The 21514-nt window shown below is 50.0% G+C and overlaps 1 protein-coding gene across 2 annotated transcripts in view; it reads right to left on the reverse strand.

The window, feature by feature from the left end:
- Nucleotides 1–841: 841 nt before the first annotated feature.
- ZBTB16 (zinc finger and BTB domain containing 16) overlaps nt 842–21514 on the reverse strand; it is a 135283-nt gene continuing 114610 nt past the window's right edge. For both annotated transcript variants that reach the window (XM_060695018.2, XM_060695017.2), the window contains exons 5-7: nt 8528–8698; nt 2210–2377; nt 842–1155 (exon numbers count right to left, since the gene is read on the reverse strand). In XM_060695018.2, coding sequence (XP_060551001.1) covers nt 926–1155; nt 2210–2377; nt 8528–8698 — 569 coding nt within the window. In that variant the 3' untranslated portion in view covers nt 842–925. The remainder of the gene's footprint in view (nt 1156–2209; nt 2378–8527; nt 8699–21514) is intronic.

The following is a 21514-nucleotide window of genomic DNA, read 5'->3' on the forward strand; positions in this document are numbered from 1 at the left end:
GGAGTCCAATTCTGAGCACATTTTGGGGGGGTCTCGTTCTTTGAGGCAGCAACCCCCAACATTTAAGCCACCGAGGCCAAAACGCGATCGGTTGAATCAATGAGAAAAGGGTTGATGCTGTAGGTTCTAATGCTCTCCCCTAGCAGAGCCCCCCCAGGACACCCCCTGCACTTCCTTGAACCTCAGGAGGGATGTGGGATGTCCCAAGGCAGCTGGGACCTTCCCCACAGCTGTGGCATCACAGAACTAACGGTTTCATCTCTCCCAAACATGTCCTTGAATTTGGCAGCTAGGTCACCTCTCAAAGGAACCAGCGAGGTGTGTGTATGTGTGTGTGTAAATTTGGGGAATCGGCCGGATGCATGTACGGAAAACTGCATCCTGCTGTTGAAGTGACTTCCAGGAGGACCACGGGTGTGTCAGGGATCAGCACTGGAGCAAAATAAAGGGACCCCAACAGAGACTCCTCACGATGCTACAGTTCCAAGATCCTTTGGAAATTGCAGCTCAGGGGGTTGATTGGATCTCAGCTTACACCCCGACTGAGGGAAATTCGCCATCCCCCCCAAGGAGCAACAGGGGCCCAGAAGAAGTCTGGAGCTATGAGGCACCCCAAAACTCATGACCACCACGTGAGACAACTTCACAGCTAGATGGGCTGAGGGGATGCTCCTTTGGGGGGATTCTTTGAGGGACCCCAACGGCCTCTCTTCCCTCTCCCTCGTTTCTCCCTGTCCCACCCGCTCCTTAAGGGCAGTGGAAGCTGGGCAAGGAGGGGGCCAGCAACTGCTGGGTGAATAGAACCAAAAGCAAAATGAGAAAGAAAATTGGGGGTTTTGGGGGGGGGGTGTGAAAAAAGGAAAAGGGAAGGGAGCAATCGAGGGGGGTTGATTCTGTCCAGTCCTTTCCAGCTTCTCTTCTCCCGTCAGACGTAGCACAGGTAGAGATAGGTCTTCTCTATCCTCCAGTCGGCTGGGATCTCCTCCGGCTTGTGGCCCTTCATGTGCTTCTGCATGGCGGAAAGGCTGGGGCAGTATTCCAGGCAGATGGTGCACTGGTAAGGAGAGGCTCCGTTGTGGGTCCTGAGATGCTTGATCATGGCGGAGTAATCTCGGGACCGCTGGTGGCAGAGTTTGCACTCAAACGGCTTCTCGCCTGCGGAGTGGGAGAAGGAGGAAGGGGGAAAGGAGAGAGGAAAGAGGAGAAGGAGAAGGGGAAGGAGAAAGGAGAGAGGAAAGAGGAGAAGGAGAAGGGGAAGGAGAAAGGAGAGAGGAAAGAGGAGAAGAAGGAGAAGGGGAAGGAGAAAGGAGTGAGGAAAGAGGAAAGAGGAGAAGAAGGAGAAGGGGAAGGAGAAATGAGAGAGGAAAGAGGAGAAGAAGGAGAAGAAGGAGAAGAGAAAGGAGAAAGGAGAGAGGAGAAGAAGGAGAAGAAGGAGAAGGGGAAGGAGAAAGGAGAGAGGAAAGAGGAGAAGAAGTAGAAGAAGGAAAAGAGGAAGGAGAAAGGAAAGAGGAAAGAGGAGAAGAAGGAGAAGGGGAAGAAGAAAGGAGAGAGGAAAGAGGAGAAGAAGGAGAAGAAGGACAAGGGAAAGGAGAAAGGAGAGGGGAAAGAGAAGGAGAAGAAGAAGGAGAAGGGGAGGAGAAATGAGAGAGGAAAGAGGAGAAGAAGGAGATTAGGAAGGAGAAATAAGAGAGGAAAGACAAAGAGGAGGAGAAGGAGAGGGAATCATGGGTGGGGGATGATTCAAGTTATTGCAACAGTGTGGAGGGGACCCTTTTCCTGGACCCCCCAGAAGTGGCAGGCAGAGTGAGAATGGCCACCTGCTCTCAGGCCTTACGTGGGCTAGTCTGGGGCCAATCCTTGCCTTCCCAGGCCAGAGCCAGCTGGGCTGGGGGGGGGGTCTCTCCCAGAAAGCCCCTCCAGATACCGTCGGCTGCAGCTGCGGTCGAAAGCCAAGTTGGGGGGGGGGCTTCCTTCAGTGCAGTAATTAACAGTCTTGCTTTTCCTCAGTATCAATACCCATTCCATGCCCAGGCAGAGCGAATAATGAAGTAATGAACAGAAAAAGCAATCTAAATATCGATCTGCTATTTACAAAAGCTGCAGGCATCCTGCACCCAACGCCCTGATGCACAAGCAGCCCCGAGGGTCAGGGGGTGGGGTGGGGGGGAGAGAGAACTGCCTCCCGCAGGCTGGCTGGACGTCCCCTTACCCGTGTGGACCCTGTAGTGGGTCTCCAGCTGATGCTTCAGGCTGAACTTCTTCCCGCAGCCGTTGCATTCGTAGGGCTTCTCCCCGGTGTGGATGCGCTTGTGTCCTTTCAAAGTGCTCTCGTCTCGGAAGCAGCTCCCGCAGAATTCGCACTCGTACGGATGGTCGCCTGCAGCCAAGATGGGAGGGTCAGAGGGAAGCCAACTGCGGCCAAGAGGCCAGGTCCACGCCTGACCCCCAAGGGCCCAGGGGCGATGGGTAGCTCAGGGTTGAAAGGAGGGGTCCTCGGTGCTCTCTGAGCTTGCTGTCAGCACTTCAACCTGCATTTACTCTAGTGCTGACATAAGGAGGAAAAGAGGGGGCAGCTGGCAAGAGGACGCTTGACTTCTCACCTACTTATTTTCCCTGAAGATAATATCCCCTAGGAGATGAGATGGGAGGGGGGACATTCCTGGGAGCTGAAGTAGTAGATATGGGGAGAGTGATTTGGAAGAGGGCCAATGAGACGCAGAGAATTGGGGAACGGAAAGGGAAAGTTTGGGGTCAGGAAGTCAGTGTTGGCTACCCCACAATCGGGGACGGGTTGTCGTTCTTAATAAGATGAAAGATTTCTTCAAAGACTACTTGTTTGGAAATGCAATTTATTTTATTTGAGATGACATCGAAACCTGACACTTGCTTGTTTTCTTGTAGACGTTTCATGACCCAACTAGGTAACATCATCAGTGCTAGTAACTATGTTACTGATGATGTTACCTGGTTTGGGTCATGAAACGCCTGCAAGAAAACAAGCAAGCTCAGAGACCCCCAAGGACCCCACAGACTTTAATACCAAAGTAATCAGCTTACAATTGAAACCTTTATTGTGCAATAAATACTTTGAAGCCATTTGCAGTGGTTCTTTGTTCAACGTTATACTCAACTTTGGGGCAGAAAAGACGAATCATTTTATGCTTGCAATATTGACATCCTCAATTGTAATTAATAGGGATACTTTCCCCACCTCCCCACTTTTCTTCTTTATCTGCCACAATCTAAGTTGTCTAAGGAGGAGAAGGCCAATAATTTCCAACGAACATTGTAAAAACATCCCTGTGAGGAAACAATAGGCCTCCGGATTTATAGCGGCCTCGTTAAAAAGGGTTGAAAAATTAGGTCCGCCCTGAAGGTTTAGACGCCCCAGTTTGGCTAACTGGGGTCTTGTTGGTGAAGCTGATCATGAGGACGGGAGCCTTCAAGAGGGATGGAGATGTTTTTTTAGTAGACCTTTGAGGACAAGGTGGAATCCAAAGAATTGTAGGATGGGAACACGAGAGAGAGAAAAAGATTCGGTGCCACCTGGGGGAAGGGTTTATATTCTTCTTGAGATAGACCCGTGATGGCACGTAGAGCCGTCTCTGTGGGCACGCCAGCCGTTGCATCAGCCCAGCGCCACTATGCATGTGCGCGCACCTCCCGCCAGTCAGCTGGTCTTTGGGTCTCTGCCACACATGCTTGGGGGGTGGGACCCATGGGGGACGTGCATGCATGCATGCATGGGGTGGGGTGGGGTGCACCCATGGGGGGCGGGGAGTGCAGGTTGGTGCAGGAAAATTTCCAGGCCCAAAATGGGACATGGGGGGGGGGGCTTGTGCACTCTCTGTGCCCCATTTTTTTTTTTTAATTTGATTTATATGCCGCCCTTCTCCGGAGACTCAGGGCGGCTTACAATGTGTTAAGCAATGGCCTTCATCCTTTTGTATATTTATACAAAGTCAGCTTATTGCCCCCACAAACTGGGTCCTCAATTTACCCACCTTAGAAAGGATGGAAAGGCTGAGTCGACCTTGAGCCTTGGCAAGATTCGAACCTGCAGTAATTGCAGGCATCTGATCTTAATAACCAGCTTAATAACAGGGTGCCTTAGACCACTGTACTACCAAGGCTCTTCTTTTGACTTCCAGGTTGGTGCAGGAAAGTTTCCAGGCCTAAAGAGGAGTGCGAGGGGCTTCACGTGGCCCCCCCGCACCCCATTTTAGCTTCCAGATTGGTGCAGGAAAATTTCCAGGCCCAAAATGGGACATGGGGGGGGGGGCTTGTGCACCCTCCGTGCCCCATTTTGACTTCCAGGTTGGTGCAGGAAAGTTTCCAGGCCCCCATAACGGGGTGTGGGGGGGCCTCACGTGATCCTTCCCCTGCACCCCATTTTAGCTTCCAGGTTGGTGCAGGAAAGCCTCCTGCACCAACCTGGAAACCAAAATGGAGCGCGGGGGTGTGGGGGCTCGGATTGCATTTTGGGGGTTCTGGTACACAAGCGTGCATTTGCATGTGCGTGCACACACTTCGGGCACTCAGCATCAAGAAGGTTAACCATCACTGAGATAGATCTTCTTTCTGGAGTAGCCAATCAACAGGTGGTGGAATATGGAAAGTTTTTCCACCCAGAGGATGTTGGTTCTTTTGGTGTCTTCTGCTGCTCTCCATCCATCCATCCATCCATCCATCCATCCATCCATCCATCCATCCATGCAGCTGCCCAGGAGAAGTTCTCAGGGAATTGTTGCCCCCCTTCAGCTTCGTTCTGGTGACCGTTGCTGAGAAGATCCAGATTGTGGCCACCAATCGCTCCAAATCTCCGGATTCCTTCTTCAAGGAGGGGTTGTGGGTGGGGGGGAGGGACGGAGGAGGAGGAGGAAGTGAGCCGCTTCAGCTCCTTCTCCCTCTCTTTTAAAAAATATTTATTACAGAAGCTGAATGGAAGGACAATAAAGATAGATTGATCACCCCAGACTTTGTTCATGAATATTTAAATATTGCTGATTTGTCTTGTCAGTGTAATTACAATCTTCTCCAGGCTCGGCAAATCCGACGGCCAGAAGTTTATGGTAAAGAATGGCCCCACTGTATTTCACTTGTCCCGCTGCAGATGTGCAAAGCCGCCAAGCGTGTAATGCTGCTCCCATTTCATACATTTGCCTCCGCTGCTGAAAGCTTAAGTCATCCACAATGACCTACGCTTTTTCATTATCCCCATGTCAAACCCAACTCGTGCCTGAGCATAAATTCTCCCGCTTGTTATAGACTCGCAGGCGGCCGCCTCCACTTCCTCGGGCCCAGGAAATTCGGCTCCCTTTCGGCCCCCCACCCCCAGATGCTTCACAACTACCCCCCCCCAAAACACACAGGTCTTTAGGCACAAATTCTCCTAAATTAGGACCCTCCAGGCATCCATTGTTTCCTCCTCCTCCTCCTCCTCCTCCTCCTCCTCCTCCTCCTCCTCCTCCTCCTCCTCCTCCTCCTCCTCCTCCTCCTCCTCCTCCTCCTCCTCCTCCTCTTCTTCTTCTTCTTCTTCTTCTTCTTCTTCTTCTTCTTCTTCTTCTTCTTCTTCTTCTTCTTCTTCTTCTTCTTCTTCTTCTTCTTCTTCTCCTCCTCCTCCTTCTCCTCCTCCTCCTCTCCTTCTTCCTGCTCCTCCTGCTCCTCTTCTTCTCCTTTTCTCTTTGTATTCCACCTCCTCCTCTTCTTCTTCCTCCTCCTCTCCTCCTCCTCCTTCTCCTTCCTTCTCCTCCCACTCCTCGCTTCTGAAAAAGCTGATCAGTTTCTCCATTTTTGATACCAAACCTAGTTTGCAGAAGGGGAGAAGAAGTAGGTTCTGGAGCTGAGCAAGGAAAGGCAGTAGAATTTGTTGGGTTTGGAATGAAGGCAAAGTGTTGGTCCCCCCTTCCCTCGCCATGGCTACAGATTCTTCCTTTGAGCTCTCAGCCTCAGTTTTCCCCCTTGTACAATGGGAACGGCTTCAACTCCCTTCCCAGGTGCAGGCACACCTGATCCCACGTGGCTGCAAAGACTCTGGAATTCTGCTTCCGGTCAGGAATGTCCAGAGGGTGAGGTCCGAAAAGTCAAGAGGGAGGCTGCAATTGTGGGATGGAAACTTCACCCAGGTTTTCCTATACGGGTGTCACACAGGGCATCCTCTTGGCTTTTTAAAACCGCTTTCTAAGGTCACTCCTGCCTCTGCTGCTTCCCTTCCCTTGTTCCAAGGCTTTTTTGTACCCTTAAACTTCTTATTCCTGGAGAGAAGAGGCAAAGAAAGACACACACACACACACATAAGCACAGCCACACCTACACAAACTCTCCACGCAGCCGCAAGCCTCCTTCGTGCGTCTCTGTCGGGAGTGACAACAGATCTGTCAAATTAATTTTTCAAAGGAAGCCACCTCTGAGCATTGATGGAGCTCAGCTGCCACGGAAGCCCCTTCTTCCAACAGCTCGTCTTGGGTGGAGAAAAATCTTCTCAAAGGGCTCGGAAACGTTTCTCATTCCTAGTTGGTGCATATTTAGAATCGGCTCAACCAGGGGCTAATATCTCGCAGCCAGTTTTCAACGAAGCGGGCCAGTCCCGTGTTAACTGGTTTAAATCTGGTGGTCTAACCAGTAACGGCTGGCTTTAGACAAGCTTCTCAGAAGCAGGAACCTGGGGCTTTGTCTACTGTACACAAAACCCCCGATTGTTTTCTTTTTTAAAAAAAAAAATCCAATTTCTGGCTCGTTGATTCACTTTGCAAGGCCGCTTAATGAGGTTGACATTAAGTCCAGGACAAGCGGGACTAATTACAGCCCCCTCTGGCTGGCTGGCTGCACCTGGGACCCCGTCTTCCCCTCCCCCCAATCTCCTGTTACCTGGTTAGCCAGGGAGGCAGCCAATCCCCAAAGCAGGAGCCCACTCCCTCGCCGGTACGGCAACCTGGTTTTATTATCCAACCAGCCACGTGAATCAGGGGTCTGCCAGTGCCAGGAGCCGGCCAGGCTTGTGCCCCAAACGCAGCTGCTGATGCAAAAGATGCCACTCCGGAAGCAAATGGGGCTGGAGGAGACGGAGGATGAATCAGCACGCAGGAGGCTTTTTGCAGAAGGCAAAGGGGGCTGCAGTCCAACAGGTGCAGTCAGCCCTAAGACTGCTTTCGATAGTTAGAGGACAGTGGTCCGGGACATCATACCCTTAACACATTCTCTCTCTTTTTCTCCCTTTCCTTTCCTTTCCTTTCCTTTCCTTTCCTTTCCTTTCCTTTCCTTTCCTTTCCTTTCCTTTCCTTCTTTCTTTCTTTCTTTCTTTCTTTCTTTCTTTCTTTCTTTCTTTCTTTCTTTCTTTCTTTCTTTCTGTCTGTCTGTCTTTCTTTCTTTCTTTCTTTCTTCTCTCTGTCTCTCTCTCTCTCTTTCTTTCTACATTCTCTGTTCAGCTGCTTAACCACATGCATCTCATTTTTCTAATATTTATTCTTAGTAGGAATGAAGTTGGCAACCTAAATCAACTTCTACATCTCTCTCTTCCTCTCTCCCTCTTCCTCTCTCACTTTCACTTTCTCGCTCTCTTTTTCTCTTTCACTTCCTCTCTCCCCTCTTTCTTTCTTTCTTTCTTTCTTCTTTCTTCTTTCTTCTTTCTTTCTTTCTTTCTTTCTTTCTTTCTTTCCCTCTTTCTTCCCTCCCTCCCTCCCTCTCTCTCTCTCTCTCACACACACATAAATGTGATTTGTGCTAAAACTGGCTGGTGCATCTGTTATGATTAGGCTCAGCCGAGCCATGCCCGCTGGTGCTGCAGCAGCTGTGGCATCTCTCTCGGACACGCACAATGCAGAGACACCATTCAAAATGGTCAAATCTGATCAGATCCTTGCCCAGGAAATGGGAGCTGAGGATGAACAAATAGATTCTACTCCTTGAAATCTCTTCTTCTTCTTCTTCTTCTTCTTCTTCTTCTTCTTCTTCTTCTTCTTCTTCTTCTTCTTCTTCTTCTTCTTCTTCTTCTTCTTCTTCTTCTTCTTCTTCTTCTTCTTCTTCTTCTTCTTCTTCTTCTCCTCCTTCTCCTTCTTCTTCTTCTTCTTCTTCTTCTTCTTCTTCTTTTAAAGCTCACAGCATCCTGCAATATTTTGGGACAGTGTCTTCCGAGGACAGATCGGCAAGGGAACTCCAATGAAGCACCCACCAACAGCAGATAAATTTTTAAGGCCTGGTGTGGTCTTTCTGTATTATTTGCAGCAGGAAGGGTGGACACCGATGGGTCAAATGAGCAGCCTGCCCCACTTCCAAGCAAGCACAGGCCTTTTCCTTTTGTGGGAAGTGACAGCTGCCAAACCAATGTTCCTCAACCTTGGCAACTTTAAGATAAGTGGACTGCAACTCCCAGAATTCCCTGGCCGTAAAGGTATATTAGAAGGAGAACCCAGGGTGGGCCGATGCACCGTGTGCTCCTCATTCGATCGTTCACCCCCACCCTCTGCAACCCTGCAAATCCCCTGCCCGTCACTGTCCTGGCATGTTTCCCAGGCAGCCCCCCCCGGCTTACCTGTATGCGAGCGTAGGTGCCTTTTGAGGGCCGTGTGGCTGGGGAATGTGCGGTTGCACTCGCTGCAGATGTAGCTTCTCACGCCAGCATGCACTTCCATGTGCTGCTGTAGGGCTGTCTGCGTTTGGAAGCGTTTCCCGCAGAGCAGGCAGAAGACAGCCATGTCTGAGCCTGGAGGAAGAGGGAAATGGATGGTCACCTCCAGAAGAAATGCCTGGCCAGGTGCACAGAAAGGCCTGCACCCCCAGACGGCCCCGTCCCAGGCTTCTACTCCCTGCGTCTGGGACACGGACAACTTCTTGTGAACGGTCAGGGAAAAAGAGACAGTGGCCAACACGTCCATCGGTCACGAAGTCCTACCTGGGTTGAAGAGCACAAAGCCAATCAGGAAGACTTTGCCAATTAGTTCACAGTTATTACCTGTCTATCATGATTTCTTTTAATTCTGATGATTTGGGGGAAAAGATAAGAATTATGCATGGGTCAGGCAGGTTTTCACAAATCTGTGCAGGGAGTTTCTGTCCTTCACGAACCTGTTCTCTCCATGGATAGTCTTTACCAGTGATGAAATCCCAATTTTTTTTTACTACCGGTTTTGTGGGCGTGGCTTGATGGGCATGGTGTGGCTTGGTGGGCGTGGCAGGGGAAGGATACTGCAAAATCTCCATTCCCTCCCCACTCCAGGAGGAAGGATACTGCAAAATCCCCATTCCCTCCCCACTCCAGGGGGAAGGATATTGCAAAATCTCCATTCCCACCCGACTCCAGGGGAAGGATACTGTAAAATCTCCAATTCCTCCCCACTCCTGGGGGAAGGATATTGCAAAATCCCCATTCCCACCCCACTCCTGGAGGAAGGATACTGCAAAATCTCCATTCCCTCCCCACTCCTGGGGGAAGGATATTGCATAATCTCCATTCCCACCCCACTCTGGGGCCAGCCAGAGGTGGTATTTGCTGGTTCTATGACTATTCAAAATTTCCGCTACCGGTTCTCCAGAACCTGTCAGAACCTGCTGGATTTCACCCCTGGTCTTTACCCAACATGCAGAGACCATGGCCTGTTTCCCTCTTGGGAGAAATGAAATTATATAAACTTGACTCATTCAGCATTCGGAGTTTTCATCTCTTTAGTTGTCTGTCTCTGTGGCCATCCGTCCATCCATTCGTCCGTCCATCCATCCATCCATCCATCCATCCATCCATCCATCCATTCCCACCACCTCCTGTCTATCTGCCTACCTACCTGTTTTACAGCAGGGAACCCAAGCAAGTTTTCACGGTTACAACTTCCTTGCAAGAAAACTAGAGCAGCGAAGGTTGTGACTTTTAATATATTGAATTCTATCAAAGGCAACAATCAAAGGAACTTATTAACTAAACATTCCCCCCTCTCTCTAATGAAACCTGATTATTATACTAGTTAGGGAGCAAATTACAATAGAATAATATAAAATGAAATAGTAGGTAAATTAAAGAGAGACGGAAAATAAGAAGTGCGAGCATATTCCTAGGGTAGATGATGTGTAATTTCGCCATCTGCAATTGCGAAGAGATGGTTTCTCTAATGGGCTTCCCACATATCCACAGGCAAGCCAGGGGTTATTTTGAAAATGTAAAATTAAAAAAATAACAATAACAATAACCACTGCTGGAAAAAAACTTCTGCACTTAACTCCAAAAGAATCAGGACTTCCTTCTCACGGCTCTGAAAACCCAAATATTCTGAAAATTATCTTCCTGGGGTGGATGGACAGGAGGACCCATCTTGGTCTCCACGGTTTGGGGCAATCCAGGACATTTATGGGGGTCTTCCTGAGAGACAGGGGCAACTTCAGAAGATGCTCCTGCTTCTCTTTGAAGCAGGAAATAAACACCAGCTCAGTTGGGAACATTTTCACGGCTGGGAAAGACACGGTGCCATTCAGAAGGAAGCCCATTTCTTCATTCTCACTGCCAGCTCAGCACCACCTCCAACAGCCCCCACCCCAATTGTCCAAGGGTGCCTGGAGGTGTTCATCCACTAAAACAGGGGTCACCAACCTTTCGGACTTCAGGGACCATTAAATTCATAATTTTAAATCCCGCGGATTTATGATCCGCCTAATGACCAGCTGGGTGGGCGTGGCTAGGTGGTCATGTGACTGGGTGGGTGTGGCCAACTTTATGTCACTCATGTTGAGGGGCGCCTCACTACCCTATACTTGCCCCTCCCCTCCCAGCCACTCCTCCCCTGCCCGCCCGGGCTCTTTAGGGCCCCGACAGGAAGCAGTTGTTGGAGCTAAGCAGCCACCACGAGAAAGAGTTGGCAAAACAGCTCAGTTCAAATTGGATCTGGTTGAGAAGGAGGCTCAGCAGAAGCACCTCACTGAGGACTAGGAGCATAGGCTTTCCAAGCAGAGGGAAGACCTGCGGGAGTGCAAGGCCAGGTACCGGCGCCTGGAGGCTCAGCAGGCTGAGATGGTCAGTCAGTTCCAGGCCATGACGCAGTCCCACTGGAACGAGGCCCTCCGGCTCTTTGCCACCAGTGGCTCTTCCCTCCAGCCTTCGCCCAAAGCCCCACACCAGGAGGCTGAAGCAGACCCCGAGTTGGAATTTCTGCCTCCTCCTCTGACCCACACAAAAAGGCCCCGAAGGGGGAGACTCTCTGCAGCAACATAAATGTTCATTGCATGTATCGGGCCCAGGGGCCGTAGTTTGAGGACCCCTGATTTAGTGCAATATAAAAAATGCAAATAATTTCTCTGTGGACCACCAAAATTTTCTCACGGACCACCAGTTGGTGACCGCTGCCCTAAAAGGAGGAGGGTCAACGTTTTGACTTCAGTCTCCTGCTTGTGGACCCTTGGAGAATCCCCAGGGAAGGGTCTACAGCCACTTGACCCAAGACTCTTCTCCGGCCTGTGTCCGCAGAGGTGTCCAAGTTCTCCCTCTCGCATTTCAATGTTTACACATGGCGAATAAGACCCATGTCCTCCACTTGATGCATCGTTGATCATCTTGAAACATTATCAAACAGTAAAAAAAATCAGATCACCCCGGCAAGAATAAAGCAGCTTTCTAAAAGGCCCTTTCGGAGAAAGATGGAAAATAAAATGATCTAGAAAATTATACGAGCAATTCATTAGCAGCAGCACAACATTGCAAGGAATGTTGTGCGCTGCCTTGAAAGAATGAAAAGGGTGGGGTGAGGGGGGGAAGGGAAGAGAAAATGAGAGGCAATTGTGACTTCATTTGCATGCCAGAAATGAACTGTCCATGATTATGTTTGCAAGGAAACCGGGGATGGGAAAGCGATGCCAATTGCCTTCATCACAAAGGCTAAATCTGGTTGCATGCAGAACGCGGGTCACTCCAGGAAGGAGCCCAAAGGCAGAGCTGCTACTGAGTAACATCCTTTCGGTCCGGAAAAGATCTTTCCCCCCAATCCAAAAAAAAAAAAAATGGCAATACATTTCGAATCCAATTCCCAGGGCATCCATCCAGTCAAAGAAAACCACCCGGGGTGGGGAGTGGAGAGGAGCCACGATCAGGGGTGAAATCTAAAATTTTTCCCTACCGGTTCTGTGGGCGTGGCTTGGTGGGCATGGCAGGGGAAGGATATTGCAAAATCTCCATTCCCACCCGACTCCAGAGGAAGGATACTGCAAAATCCCCATTCCCTCCCCACTCCTGGGGGAAGGATATTGCAAAATCTCCATTCTCACCCCACTCCTGGGGGGAAGGATACTGCAAAATCCCCATTCCCACCCCATTCCTGGAGGAAGGATACTGCAAAATCCCCATTCCCTCCCCACTCCTGGGGGAAGGATATTGCAAAATCCCCATTCCCACCCCACTCAGGGGCCAGCCGGAGGTGGCATTTGCTGGTTCTCCGAATTACTCAAAATTTCCGCTACCGGTTCTCCAGAACCTGTGAGATTTCACCCCTGGCCACGATCCCTTCAAATGTTTCTGCCTCACCCTGCCACCTTTCAGTGTTTCTACGCGTCCATCTTCCACTTGTGAGGTGGAATTTGGTTTTTGAGAGCAACATGGTGGGCAATGCGAGGAGAGGTAGAAGCTAAGGAAAGGCGTTCTTTGCCTCCTTCTGATTGGTGAGGTCCAGGAGGGAGGGAGGGAGGGAGGGAGGGAGGGCTGGGTTGGGTTGGGGACCACAGCAGCGCCAGCTTCATTCGCAGCCAAGGAGGGCATCATCTCAGGGTGGCTTGTGAAGGCAACCCGAAGACACCTGTCAATAGTCAGCTGTGGGGTTTTTATTTCTCAGGTGTGGCACAGGCAGGGAAGGTTACAAGCACCTTTGGTCCATTACGGCATTATCATATCCAATAAAGGGGATTGAACTCAGAATAACAGAGTTAAGAGGGACTTTGGAGGTCTTTTAGTCCAAAGTTCTAGTTCTTCTAGTTCCTCGGGCAGGAAACCCTCTACCATTTCCAATCTCTTCTTAAAAACCTCCAGTAATGGAGCACCCACAACTTCTGGTGGCAAACCGTTCCACTGGTTAATTGTCCTCACTGTCAGGAAATTCCTCCTTAGTTCTAAGTTGCTTCTCTCCTTGATTAGTTTCCACCCGTTGCTTCTTGTCCTGCCCTCAAGTGCTTTGGAGAATAGCTTGACTCCTTCTTCTTTGGGGCAGTCCTTCAAATATTGGAACTCTGCTATCATGTCTCCCCTAGTCCTTCTTTTCATCAGACTAGACATTCCCAATTCTTGTAACCTTCTTCACATATTTTAGCCTCCAGTCCCCTAATCATCTCTGATGTTCTTCTCTGCACTTTATTTATTTAATTTATATCCTGCCTTTATTATTTTTAGAAACAACACAAGGCAGTGAACACTGCTGGTACTCCTTCCTCCTCTTCCTCCTCCTCACCTGTGAGGTGAGTTGGATGAAGAGAGAGATTGACTGGCCCAAAGTCACTAGCTGGCTTTCATGCCTGAGGCGGGACTAGAACTCACAGACTCCTGGTTTCTAGCCCGGTGCCTTTAAAAAAAAAAAGGTACAAAAGACTTTATGATGCGCTTGGTGCGTCAAAAGTCCCAACTGGGCTTCTAAGACAGGCCAACTTGGGAAGCCGAACGAGACCCACCACCCTCAAAAGCCACGGGTGTTCAGAAATCAGGGATCTGGGAGGGAATGGGGGGGGGCTGCTCCTTCTCTTCTGGGTCTTTGCACAGAGTTGCTTATGAAGCCACACACACCATCGGATGCTGTCGGCAGAACCTTTGGCAGGAACAGCTCAGGGATAAATACTTCCTGATGCCCATAAAAGCCCAGCTCCTTCCTCTCGCTCTGACACAGCCACGTGCCTCGGGAGTCAGTCCAACCCAATGCCAGCAAAGCAGCCTCTCTGTTCACACCTGTACTGGCTTCCTCCCCAATTAGACCCCGGAGGGGAGGGGCCCTGCTGGAGCCGGTCCCAGGTGCGCACACCTTCCCGGCACAAAGCTCTCATTATCTTGCGTGGCAAATGCCAGCTTCCTCCTGGAGAGGACCTCTAAATAGACACGGGCTCTCTCAGGGTAGCAATTTGTAAAGCGGTGGGCATGCGAGTGCCAGTGACTTCGGGGTGGGGGGTGGGGGGAGAGGACAAATGTGAGGTCACTGAGCCTCCCTTGTCACCCAAATGTAGGCAGCAGCCTCTGTGTTTCCCAGCTTCTCCAGGAGATGGACAAGCAGAAATCCCAGGAATTCAGGCTGGATCGATAAACTGTAAACCTAGGAACCACAATTGCTGCCTTCACGGAAGAGATGATGGCCCTCAGAATCAGACTAGAGCCGGAAGGGACCTTGGAGGTCTTCTAGTCCAACCCTCTGCTCAAGCAGGAAACCCTATTCCATTTCAGACAAGGGGCTGCCCAGTCTCCTCTGAAAGACCTCCAGAGATGAAGCACCCATGACTTCTAGAGGCTCCACTACAAGCCCCTTCCTTGCATCCCCTCCTAAGTATTTGCCAGCAGCTGTTTTTTTTAGTCCAGGCACACAGCTGCCTCCTCCTCTTCCTCCACCCTGCAGGAGCTCAGCTCTGGAGACGGCTTTCCGTCTGCATCTTAAGCGGATGCAAAAGAAACTGAGTTGACCAGAGCAGCTCCGGGTTGGTTCCTTCTTCTGACCCACCCTTGAGAGTTTGGGCAATGAGCTGTGCCTTCTTTCGCTGCGAGCACCCCTTCCACGCAACAGTCTCCATTTTTTTATTTTTACACCTTGCATTGCAGAGCTTTCAAATGCAAGGAGATAAATGCCATTTGCACCACGCCTGCCACAAGAAACTCCACCAGTGGGCCTCTCTTTAGGCTGCACCCCCAGCCCATTCCTTAGCCCTGTACTTATTAATGTTGCCTAGTGGTTGGAGGGCTTGCAGGCAAACAACCTTCCAGATACAGGCTTCTAACACCGATGATGATGTTGCACGATTAAAGGTCTGTAAGAAAACAGCCAAGTTCAGAGACCCAAAGAAGCCACAGTTCTCCCCCTCTTCTTTCCTTCTTCCTCTTCCCCTTCTCCTTCCCCTCCTCCTCTACTACTCACAATTCCTTCTAGCAGTGATAATGAAACCATCCAGCTCAGAGAGCATCAAGGACCCCACAGATTTCAGATTTGGAGAGCCAAAACAGCAGGAACAACTTAACAACTGTTCCTGCAAGAACCCCAGCTCTGCCCTTCCTTCCTTCCTTCCCTAACCGAGTCTGGGAAAAGGGAAGCTCCTCAATGCACCTGTTGGTTTGCAGATGCTCTGCCAAGCAGAGGCGGGGTGGGGAAGCAGGAATTATCCGATCCCTGCCAGCGACAGGCAAAGACCCTGCCTGGCGATGAATGAATGAGGCCAAGAATGAAAAAGAGAAGCCACCGCGCTTGACGTGGGCCAGAATCCCTCTTATCTACTTCCCGCCTGGGGAGGGGGAGATGAGGCAGAGCCCTGCTCCCCAGCCCCACACGCAGCCTGGCCAAGCCTTGTTGGTGTTCCCAATCCTGCCACTTCTGGCAACAAAAGGAGGGGGGGTGGGCGGAGAGGCACCCACAAAGAGTAAATCCCCCAAAGTATGCAGGCCTCGGGGCTGTCAACTTTCAAAATGTCAGCAGGACCGGGGGCAAAGGTCAGGGGTCCGAGGGCCTGAGCACCTCGGCCAGCTGTAGCAAAGCGGCCCCCAGCCGGCAGGACGCCTGACCAGAGCGGTCTCCCGTAAGTTGCACCCGCTGAGGCCAAGATAAAGGTTGCCAGCAGGAGAGGAAGGCCGGACAATGACGCCAGGCCGGTGCGCAGGGCTGGAACAAATCTACAGAGGCACCCCCAGACCCTCATTTGTGGAACTAATTGGGCCCCAATAATGGGGGGTGGGGTGGGGGGAGGAAGGGGCAGGAGGAAGCATCGTGCGTGCTGAACCTGCTTCAGCACGCACGAACACAAAATAAGTCTGTCTCCAAAAGAGGATTTGGTTTTCAACCCAATTGGATAGAAGGTGATGGCACCCCCCGAGACCATCCAGCTTGGTCTTGAGGAGAGCAGCAGATTCCCAGGATCTACTTCCAAGAAGGAGAGATCCTGTCTTGGCAGGGCTGGATCACTCCCCCTTTTTATCTGGGGGCTGAGGCAGCAAGCGTCCACAGCAGGCCTTTGGAGAGCCCTTCAGATGGGGTTGGGTGTCCTTTAAAATATATTCGCTCTTCTACCATTCCATACCTCCCTTCTTCCACGACCACCATTCCTCTCCGTCTCCCCTCTTACCCTTCCCTCCCTCCTTCTACTCTTTAAAACTTTCTTCTTTCCTCCTCTCCTTCCCCTTGAAGAAGGAACCAATACGGAAACCAAAAGATAATATGTGTGATAAGAATGGTTAAAGAGATCGAACATTTGTATATGTTTTAGGAGAAATAAAAATAAAAAAACTTTTATAATAATAATAAAAAAGATATGGTGGGTGTCCCACTGGGTACATCAGGAGAGCAACTCCCCTATAGCTACCCCTTTTAGAGTTACCCCTTCTCCAGGGGACGGATACTGCAAAATCCCCATTCCCTCCCCACTCCAGGGGAAGGATACTGCAAAATCCCCATTCCCTCCCCACTCCAGGGGAAGGATACTGCAAAATCCCCATTCCCTCCCCACTCCAGGGGAAGGATACTGCAAAATTCCCATTCCCTCCCCACTCCAGGGGAAGGATACTGCAAAATTCCCATTCCCTCCCCACTCCAGGGGAAGGATACTGCAAAATCCCTATTTCCACCCAACTCCAGGGGAAGGATACTGCAAAATCTCCATTCCCACCCCACTCTGGGGCCAGCCAGAGGTGGTATTTTCCGGTTCTCCGAACTACTCAAAATTTCCGCTTCCGGTTTTCCAGAACCTGTCAGAACCTGCTGGATTTCACCCCTGATTTAAAGGCATAAGAGGCGTAGATAGAGATTCTGTTATAGGTGTGTAAAGTACAGTTATCAAAATTTTAACATATGCGATAGATGTGCCTTTTGATTAAGCCATGAAAGGAATAGAAAATTTCCTTTTTTAAGGAGGTTAACCATTTGAAACAGTGAGATTTATCGAAGTTAACCAACATTTTTGGAGTAAGAGGCTATAAATTAGGACGCTGCCTGTATACAATATTGAATGAAAAGTTTCAGTTACAGGTTAGTGAAAATAGAGTTACTACATTTTCCCCATTCAGGTTCATAGATCCTGGGAGTGCTGTCCGGGGTCTGGTCAAAATCTTCCTATTTCTCCCCCATGTTTGAAGAACTGGGCTGGCTGAAAAAATGGATGGCTATAGAAATGTCTCAAATAAATTAATAAACAGCCCCATTGCAAGAATCTCTCCGTCAATCAAATCTCTTTGGCTGGTTCTTTACAGTCCTCTTGTTCCCCAAATGCTTTGCAGGTGTGAAATACAGTAAGAGCGTGCAAATCTTACTTCATTTGCAAAATGTTGTCGGCTTCCCCAGACGAGTGGGAAGCCGGGCGGCTGGTTTTCCAGCAGGCTGAGTGTTAAGAAAGGGACAAAGGGCACCAGCCTTTCTCTACCGTTTCCTTTTGGCCAACTTTGGCAGATGTTCAGCCGAGAGAGAGCCTGAAGGGGCTGGCTGGCACGGGGCCAGGAAATAAAGAGCTTTTTCGGGAGCCAAATCCGTGTGTGGAGGTGAGGTAGGGGCTTGACCCTGTTCATGGCAACTGCCAAGGTTGTTTGTCTAGTCTTTGGCAGCCTTGCCAACTGCTGGCACAACAGCCCTCGCACCATTGTCCCCCCCACAGGCAGACGCTCAATCTGCCACGTGGCCGAGGGGCTGGGAGGGCGGAAACGCTAATTCCCATAGCCGGATTTATAATTTTAAAGAAAAACCCTCCCTCTAAAATACATTCATTCCAGACTTGGGACTAAGTAGCAGTGGGCAAAAATGCCCTGCCCGTTTCTGTATTTCCACCACCTTTGATATATCATGGCATTCTCAAGGCCCCTATCATTTATTTCCATATATTTCTTCTGCTTATTGAATTAATTCAAGTTTGTGGTGCTGAGATTGTTTTTTTTTTCCTCTTTTGATTGGCCCAGTGGTGAAATTCAATTTTCTTTACTACCGGTTCTGTAGGCGTGGCTTGGTGGGCGTGGTGTGGCTTGGTGGGTGTGGCTTGGTGGGCATGGCAGGGGAAGGATACTGCAAAATCCCCATTCCCTCCCCACTACAGGGGAAGGATACTGCAAAATCCCCATTCCCTCCCCACTCCAGGAGGAAGGATATTGCAAAATCTCCATTCCCACCCGACTCCAGGGGAAGGATACTGTAAAATCTCCAATTCCTCCCCACTCCTGGGGGAAGGATATTGCAAAATCCCCATTCCCACCCCACTCCTGGAGGAAGGATACTGCAAAATCTCCATTCCCTCCCCACTCCTGGGGGAAGGATATTGCAAAATCCCCATTCCCACCCCACTCCTGGAGGAAGGATACTGCAAAATCTCCATTCCCTCCCCACTCTGGGACCAGGAAGAGGTAGTATTTGCCGGTTCTCCGAACTACTCAAAATTTCCGCTACTGGTTCTCCAGAACCTGTCAGAATCTACTGGATTTCACCCCTGGATTGGCCTCGTTTTCCTACTGTAGCTCCTTTAATTTTTCCTCCAGGAATCCACTGAGAAGGGGACGATGGCCAGCAAGTCAAGATGGCGGCTGGAACGGCCCCATCACAAAACCTGGCGCATCCATCCTGCATTTGCAGTCGCCATTTTGACTTTGGGGGACTCGGCTGCTTCCATGCTTCCTGATCGGTCAAAACCTGGAGACCTTCTCAGGACTTGATTAAATCGTAAGAGGGAGCATGGAGAGATGGCTGTCCGAGGATCAACCCCACCGTGTCCTTCTACCGCTGAACCCCCAGCCCAATTTCAGCCCATGTCCCGGTATTAACAGAATAACAGAGTCGGAAGGGACCTTAGAGGTCTTCTAGTCCATCCCTCTGCTCAGGCAGGAAATCCTACACCATTTCAGACAAATGGCTGTTTAAACCTCCGGTGTTGGAGCCCCCACAACTTCTGGAGGCAAGTTGTTCCACTGATCAGTTGTTCTGACTGTCAGGATGCTCCTGATGGCCCTGGCCCTAGATTTTTAGTTTCTGCAGTCTCCCAAGGCTGTTTGCACATTTGTCCTAAAAATAATAATAATAATAATCCATTGTGTCCCATTTCATCCGCTTGAAGCCACTGGGAGATGATTTTCACCAGCTGTTAGAGCAGTGTTTCTCAACCTTGGAAGCTTGAAGATGGGTGGACTTCAACTCCCAGAATCCCCCAGGCTGGGGGATTCTGGGAGTTGAAGTCCACCCATCTTCAAGCTACCAAGGTTGAGAAACATTGTGTTAGAGGCTCTCAAATGGAGACTAGAAGCCAACGATGGAGCTGGGATGGACCGGAGCTTTTAAAACTGATCCAAACTGTAAATCGTGGAGTCCATTTGCACTGAATCTCTTTCCAAAATGTGTGTGTGTGTGTGTGTGTGTATGTGTGTGTCTGTGTTGGGGTGGGGGCGTGTGTGTGTGTGTGTGTGTGTATGTGTGTGTCTGTGTTGGGGTGGGGGCAACCATTTGCTTCCTTTTTGGGATCTTAAAAACAACCCTTTTTCCATCGCTTATCCTATCCGGAACGGGACTAAAATGGAACGTTGGTGAAAACGGCAAATCCTCCTTGTTTTGAAGACGCATTTTGATATTGGAACATTCAGGCAAAGCAAAGTGAGGAAAATGGGGAGAAGTCACCCCCAAATGACATCCAGCCCCCGAGGCATTTATTTTGGGGTGGGGGTGGGGGAAGGGGGTTTGAAGAAGGGAGATGCAATCCCCAGAAATGGGAAAGGGAGTAGTAGACTTATTCACGGGCTTGACATTTTAATGTTTTTCCCTCCCTTTTTTTTCCCCTTCTCTAGAAGATGATTACAAATTTAGAGCATTTAAATGCTTTTTACTGTCAACAATTAAAACGGGAGAATATGGATGGGGAAAAGCATTGCGGCCATTCATTTCCACGGTAACGGCGCTATCAGAAAACACCAAGGGGCCTCCGCAGGACTGTACGGCGCACAATAGCCCAAAGAGAGAGAAAAGTATACCATTAATTTTGCAGGACATTCAAAAGCAAATTAAAATATAAAAAGCTCCCAGCACAAAGATAGATATGGAAAGAAGGGGCAAGGGAGGTCAAGCTTGTGGAATTAAAGTCCCCCACAACAGCCGAGGGGGCTTAAGGATGGCTCCGTGACGTGGCACGGCAGGGCCACCTTTCCTGGCCTTTCTGGCTCTTTTGGGGAGGGGGGGAGGGAGGGGAAGGGAAACCAAGGGGTGGGGGGAGGGTGGGAGAGAGGAACAAGTGGGGTCAGGCATGTGTGGCTTTGTCAGGAAAACACCCGGACGTGGGCCTGTTTCCTTCAAGTCAGCAGGACCATAAACGCAACGTACATCAAAGGTGAAAAAAGGCTGGCACCCAGTTTGGGGGATGCCACGGAGGGGCTGCAAGAGAGGAAGAGAGAGGGAGGGAGGGAGGGAGGTTGAAAGAAAAAGAGAGGCAGGGAACCACGAGCTGATCTCCAGTACCCAGAACTGCTTTAAGTATTAGCCATTGGAAAAGCAGCATTTGTGCAACTGATGCTGTACCCGGAGCTGTTCTTACTCACAAAGTCCAGCTCGGTCACTGCTGGATGTTATAAATGCTACGATTGAATCTTTCCTGATTCATCTTTTAAACCCTTCCCTTCCCTTCCTTCTCTTTCCTTTCCTTTCCTTATTCATCCATTTACTTCCCTCCCTTCCTTTTTTCTTTTTCTTCTCCATTTCCTTTCCTTTCCTTTTTTCCTTCCCTTCCCTCTCCTTCCCTCTCCTATCTTTCCTTCCCTTCCCTTCCCTTCTGTCTCCTTATATTTCCTTTTCTGCCTTCCCCTCCCCTCCCCTTCCTTTCCCCCTCTCCACCCTTCCTTCCTTCTCTCTCCCTCCTTCCCATCTTCCTTCCTTCCTTCCTTCTTTCCTTTCTTTTCCTTTCCTTTCCTTCCTCTTCTTATCTTTCCTTTTCTGCCTTCCCCTCCCCTCCCCTTCCTTTCCCACTCTCCCTCCTTCCTTCCTTCTCTCTCCCTCCTTCCCATCTTCCTTCCTTCCTTCCTTCCTTTCCTTTCCTTTCCTTCCTCTCCTTATCTTTCCTTTTCTGCCTTCCCCTCCCCTCCCCTTCCTTTCCCCCTCTCCACCCTTCCTTCCTTCTCTCTCCCTCCTTCCCATCTTCCTTCCTTCCTTCCTTCCTTCCTTCTTTCCTTTCTTTTCCTTTCCTTTCCTTCCTCTTCTTATCTTTCCTTTTCTGCCTTCCCCTCCCCTCCCCTTCCTTTCCCACTCTCCCTCCTTCCTTCCTTCTCTCTCCCTCCTTCCCATCTTCCTTCCTTCCTTCCTTCCTTCCTTCCTTTCCTTTCCTTCCTCTCCTTATCTTTCCTTTTCTGCCTTCCCCTCCCCTTCCCTTCCTTTCCCCCTCT

This window comes from Pantherophis guttatus, chromosome 9, assembly GCF_059756535.1.
Source record: "Pantherophis guttatus breed Tessera chromosome 9, ASM5975653v1, whole genome shotgun sequence".
NCBI classification, from domain to species: Eukaryota; Metazoa; Chordata; class Lepidosauria; order Squamata; family Colubridae; genus Pantherophis; species Pantherophis guttatus.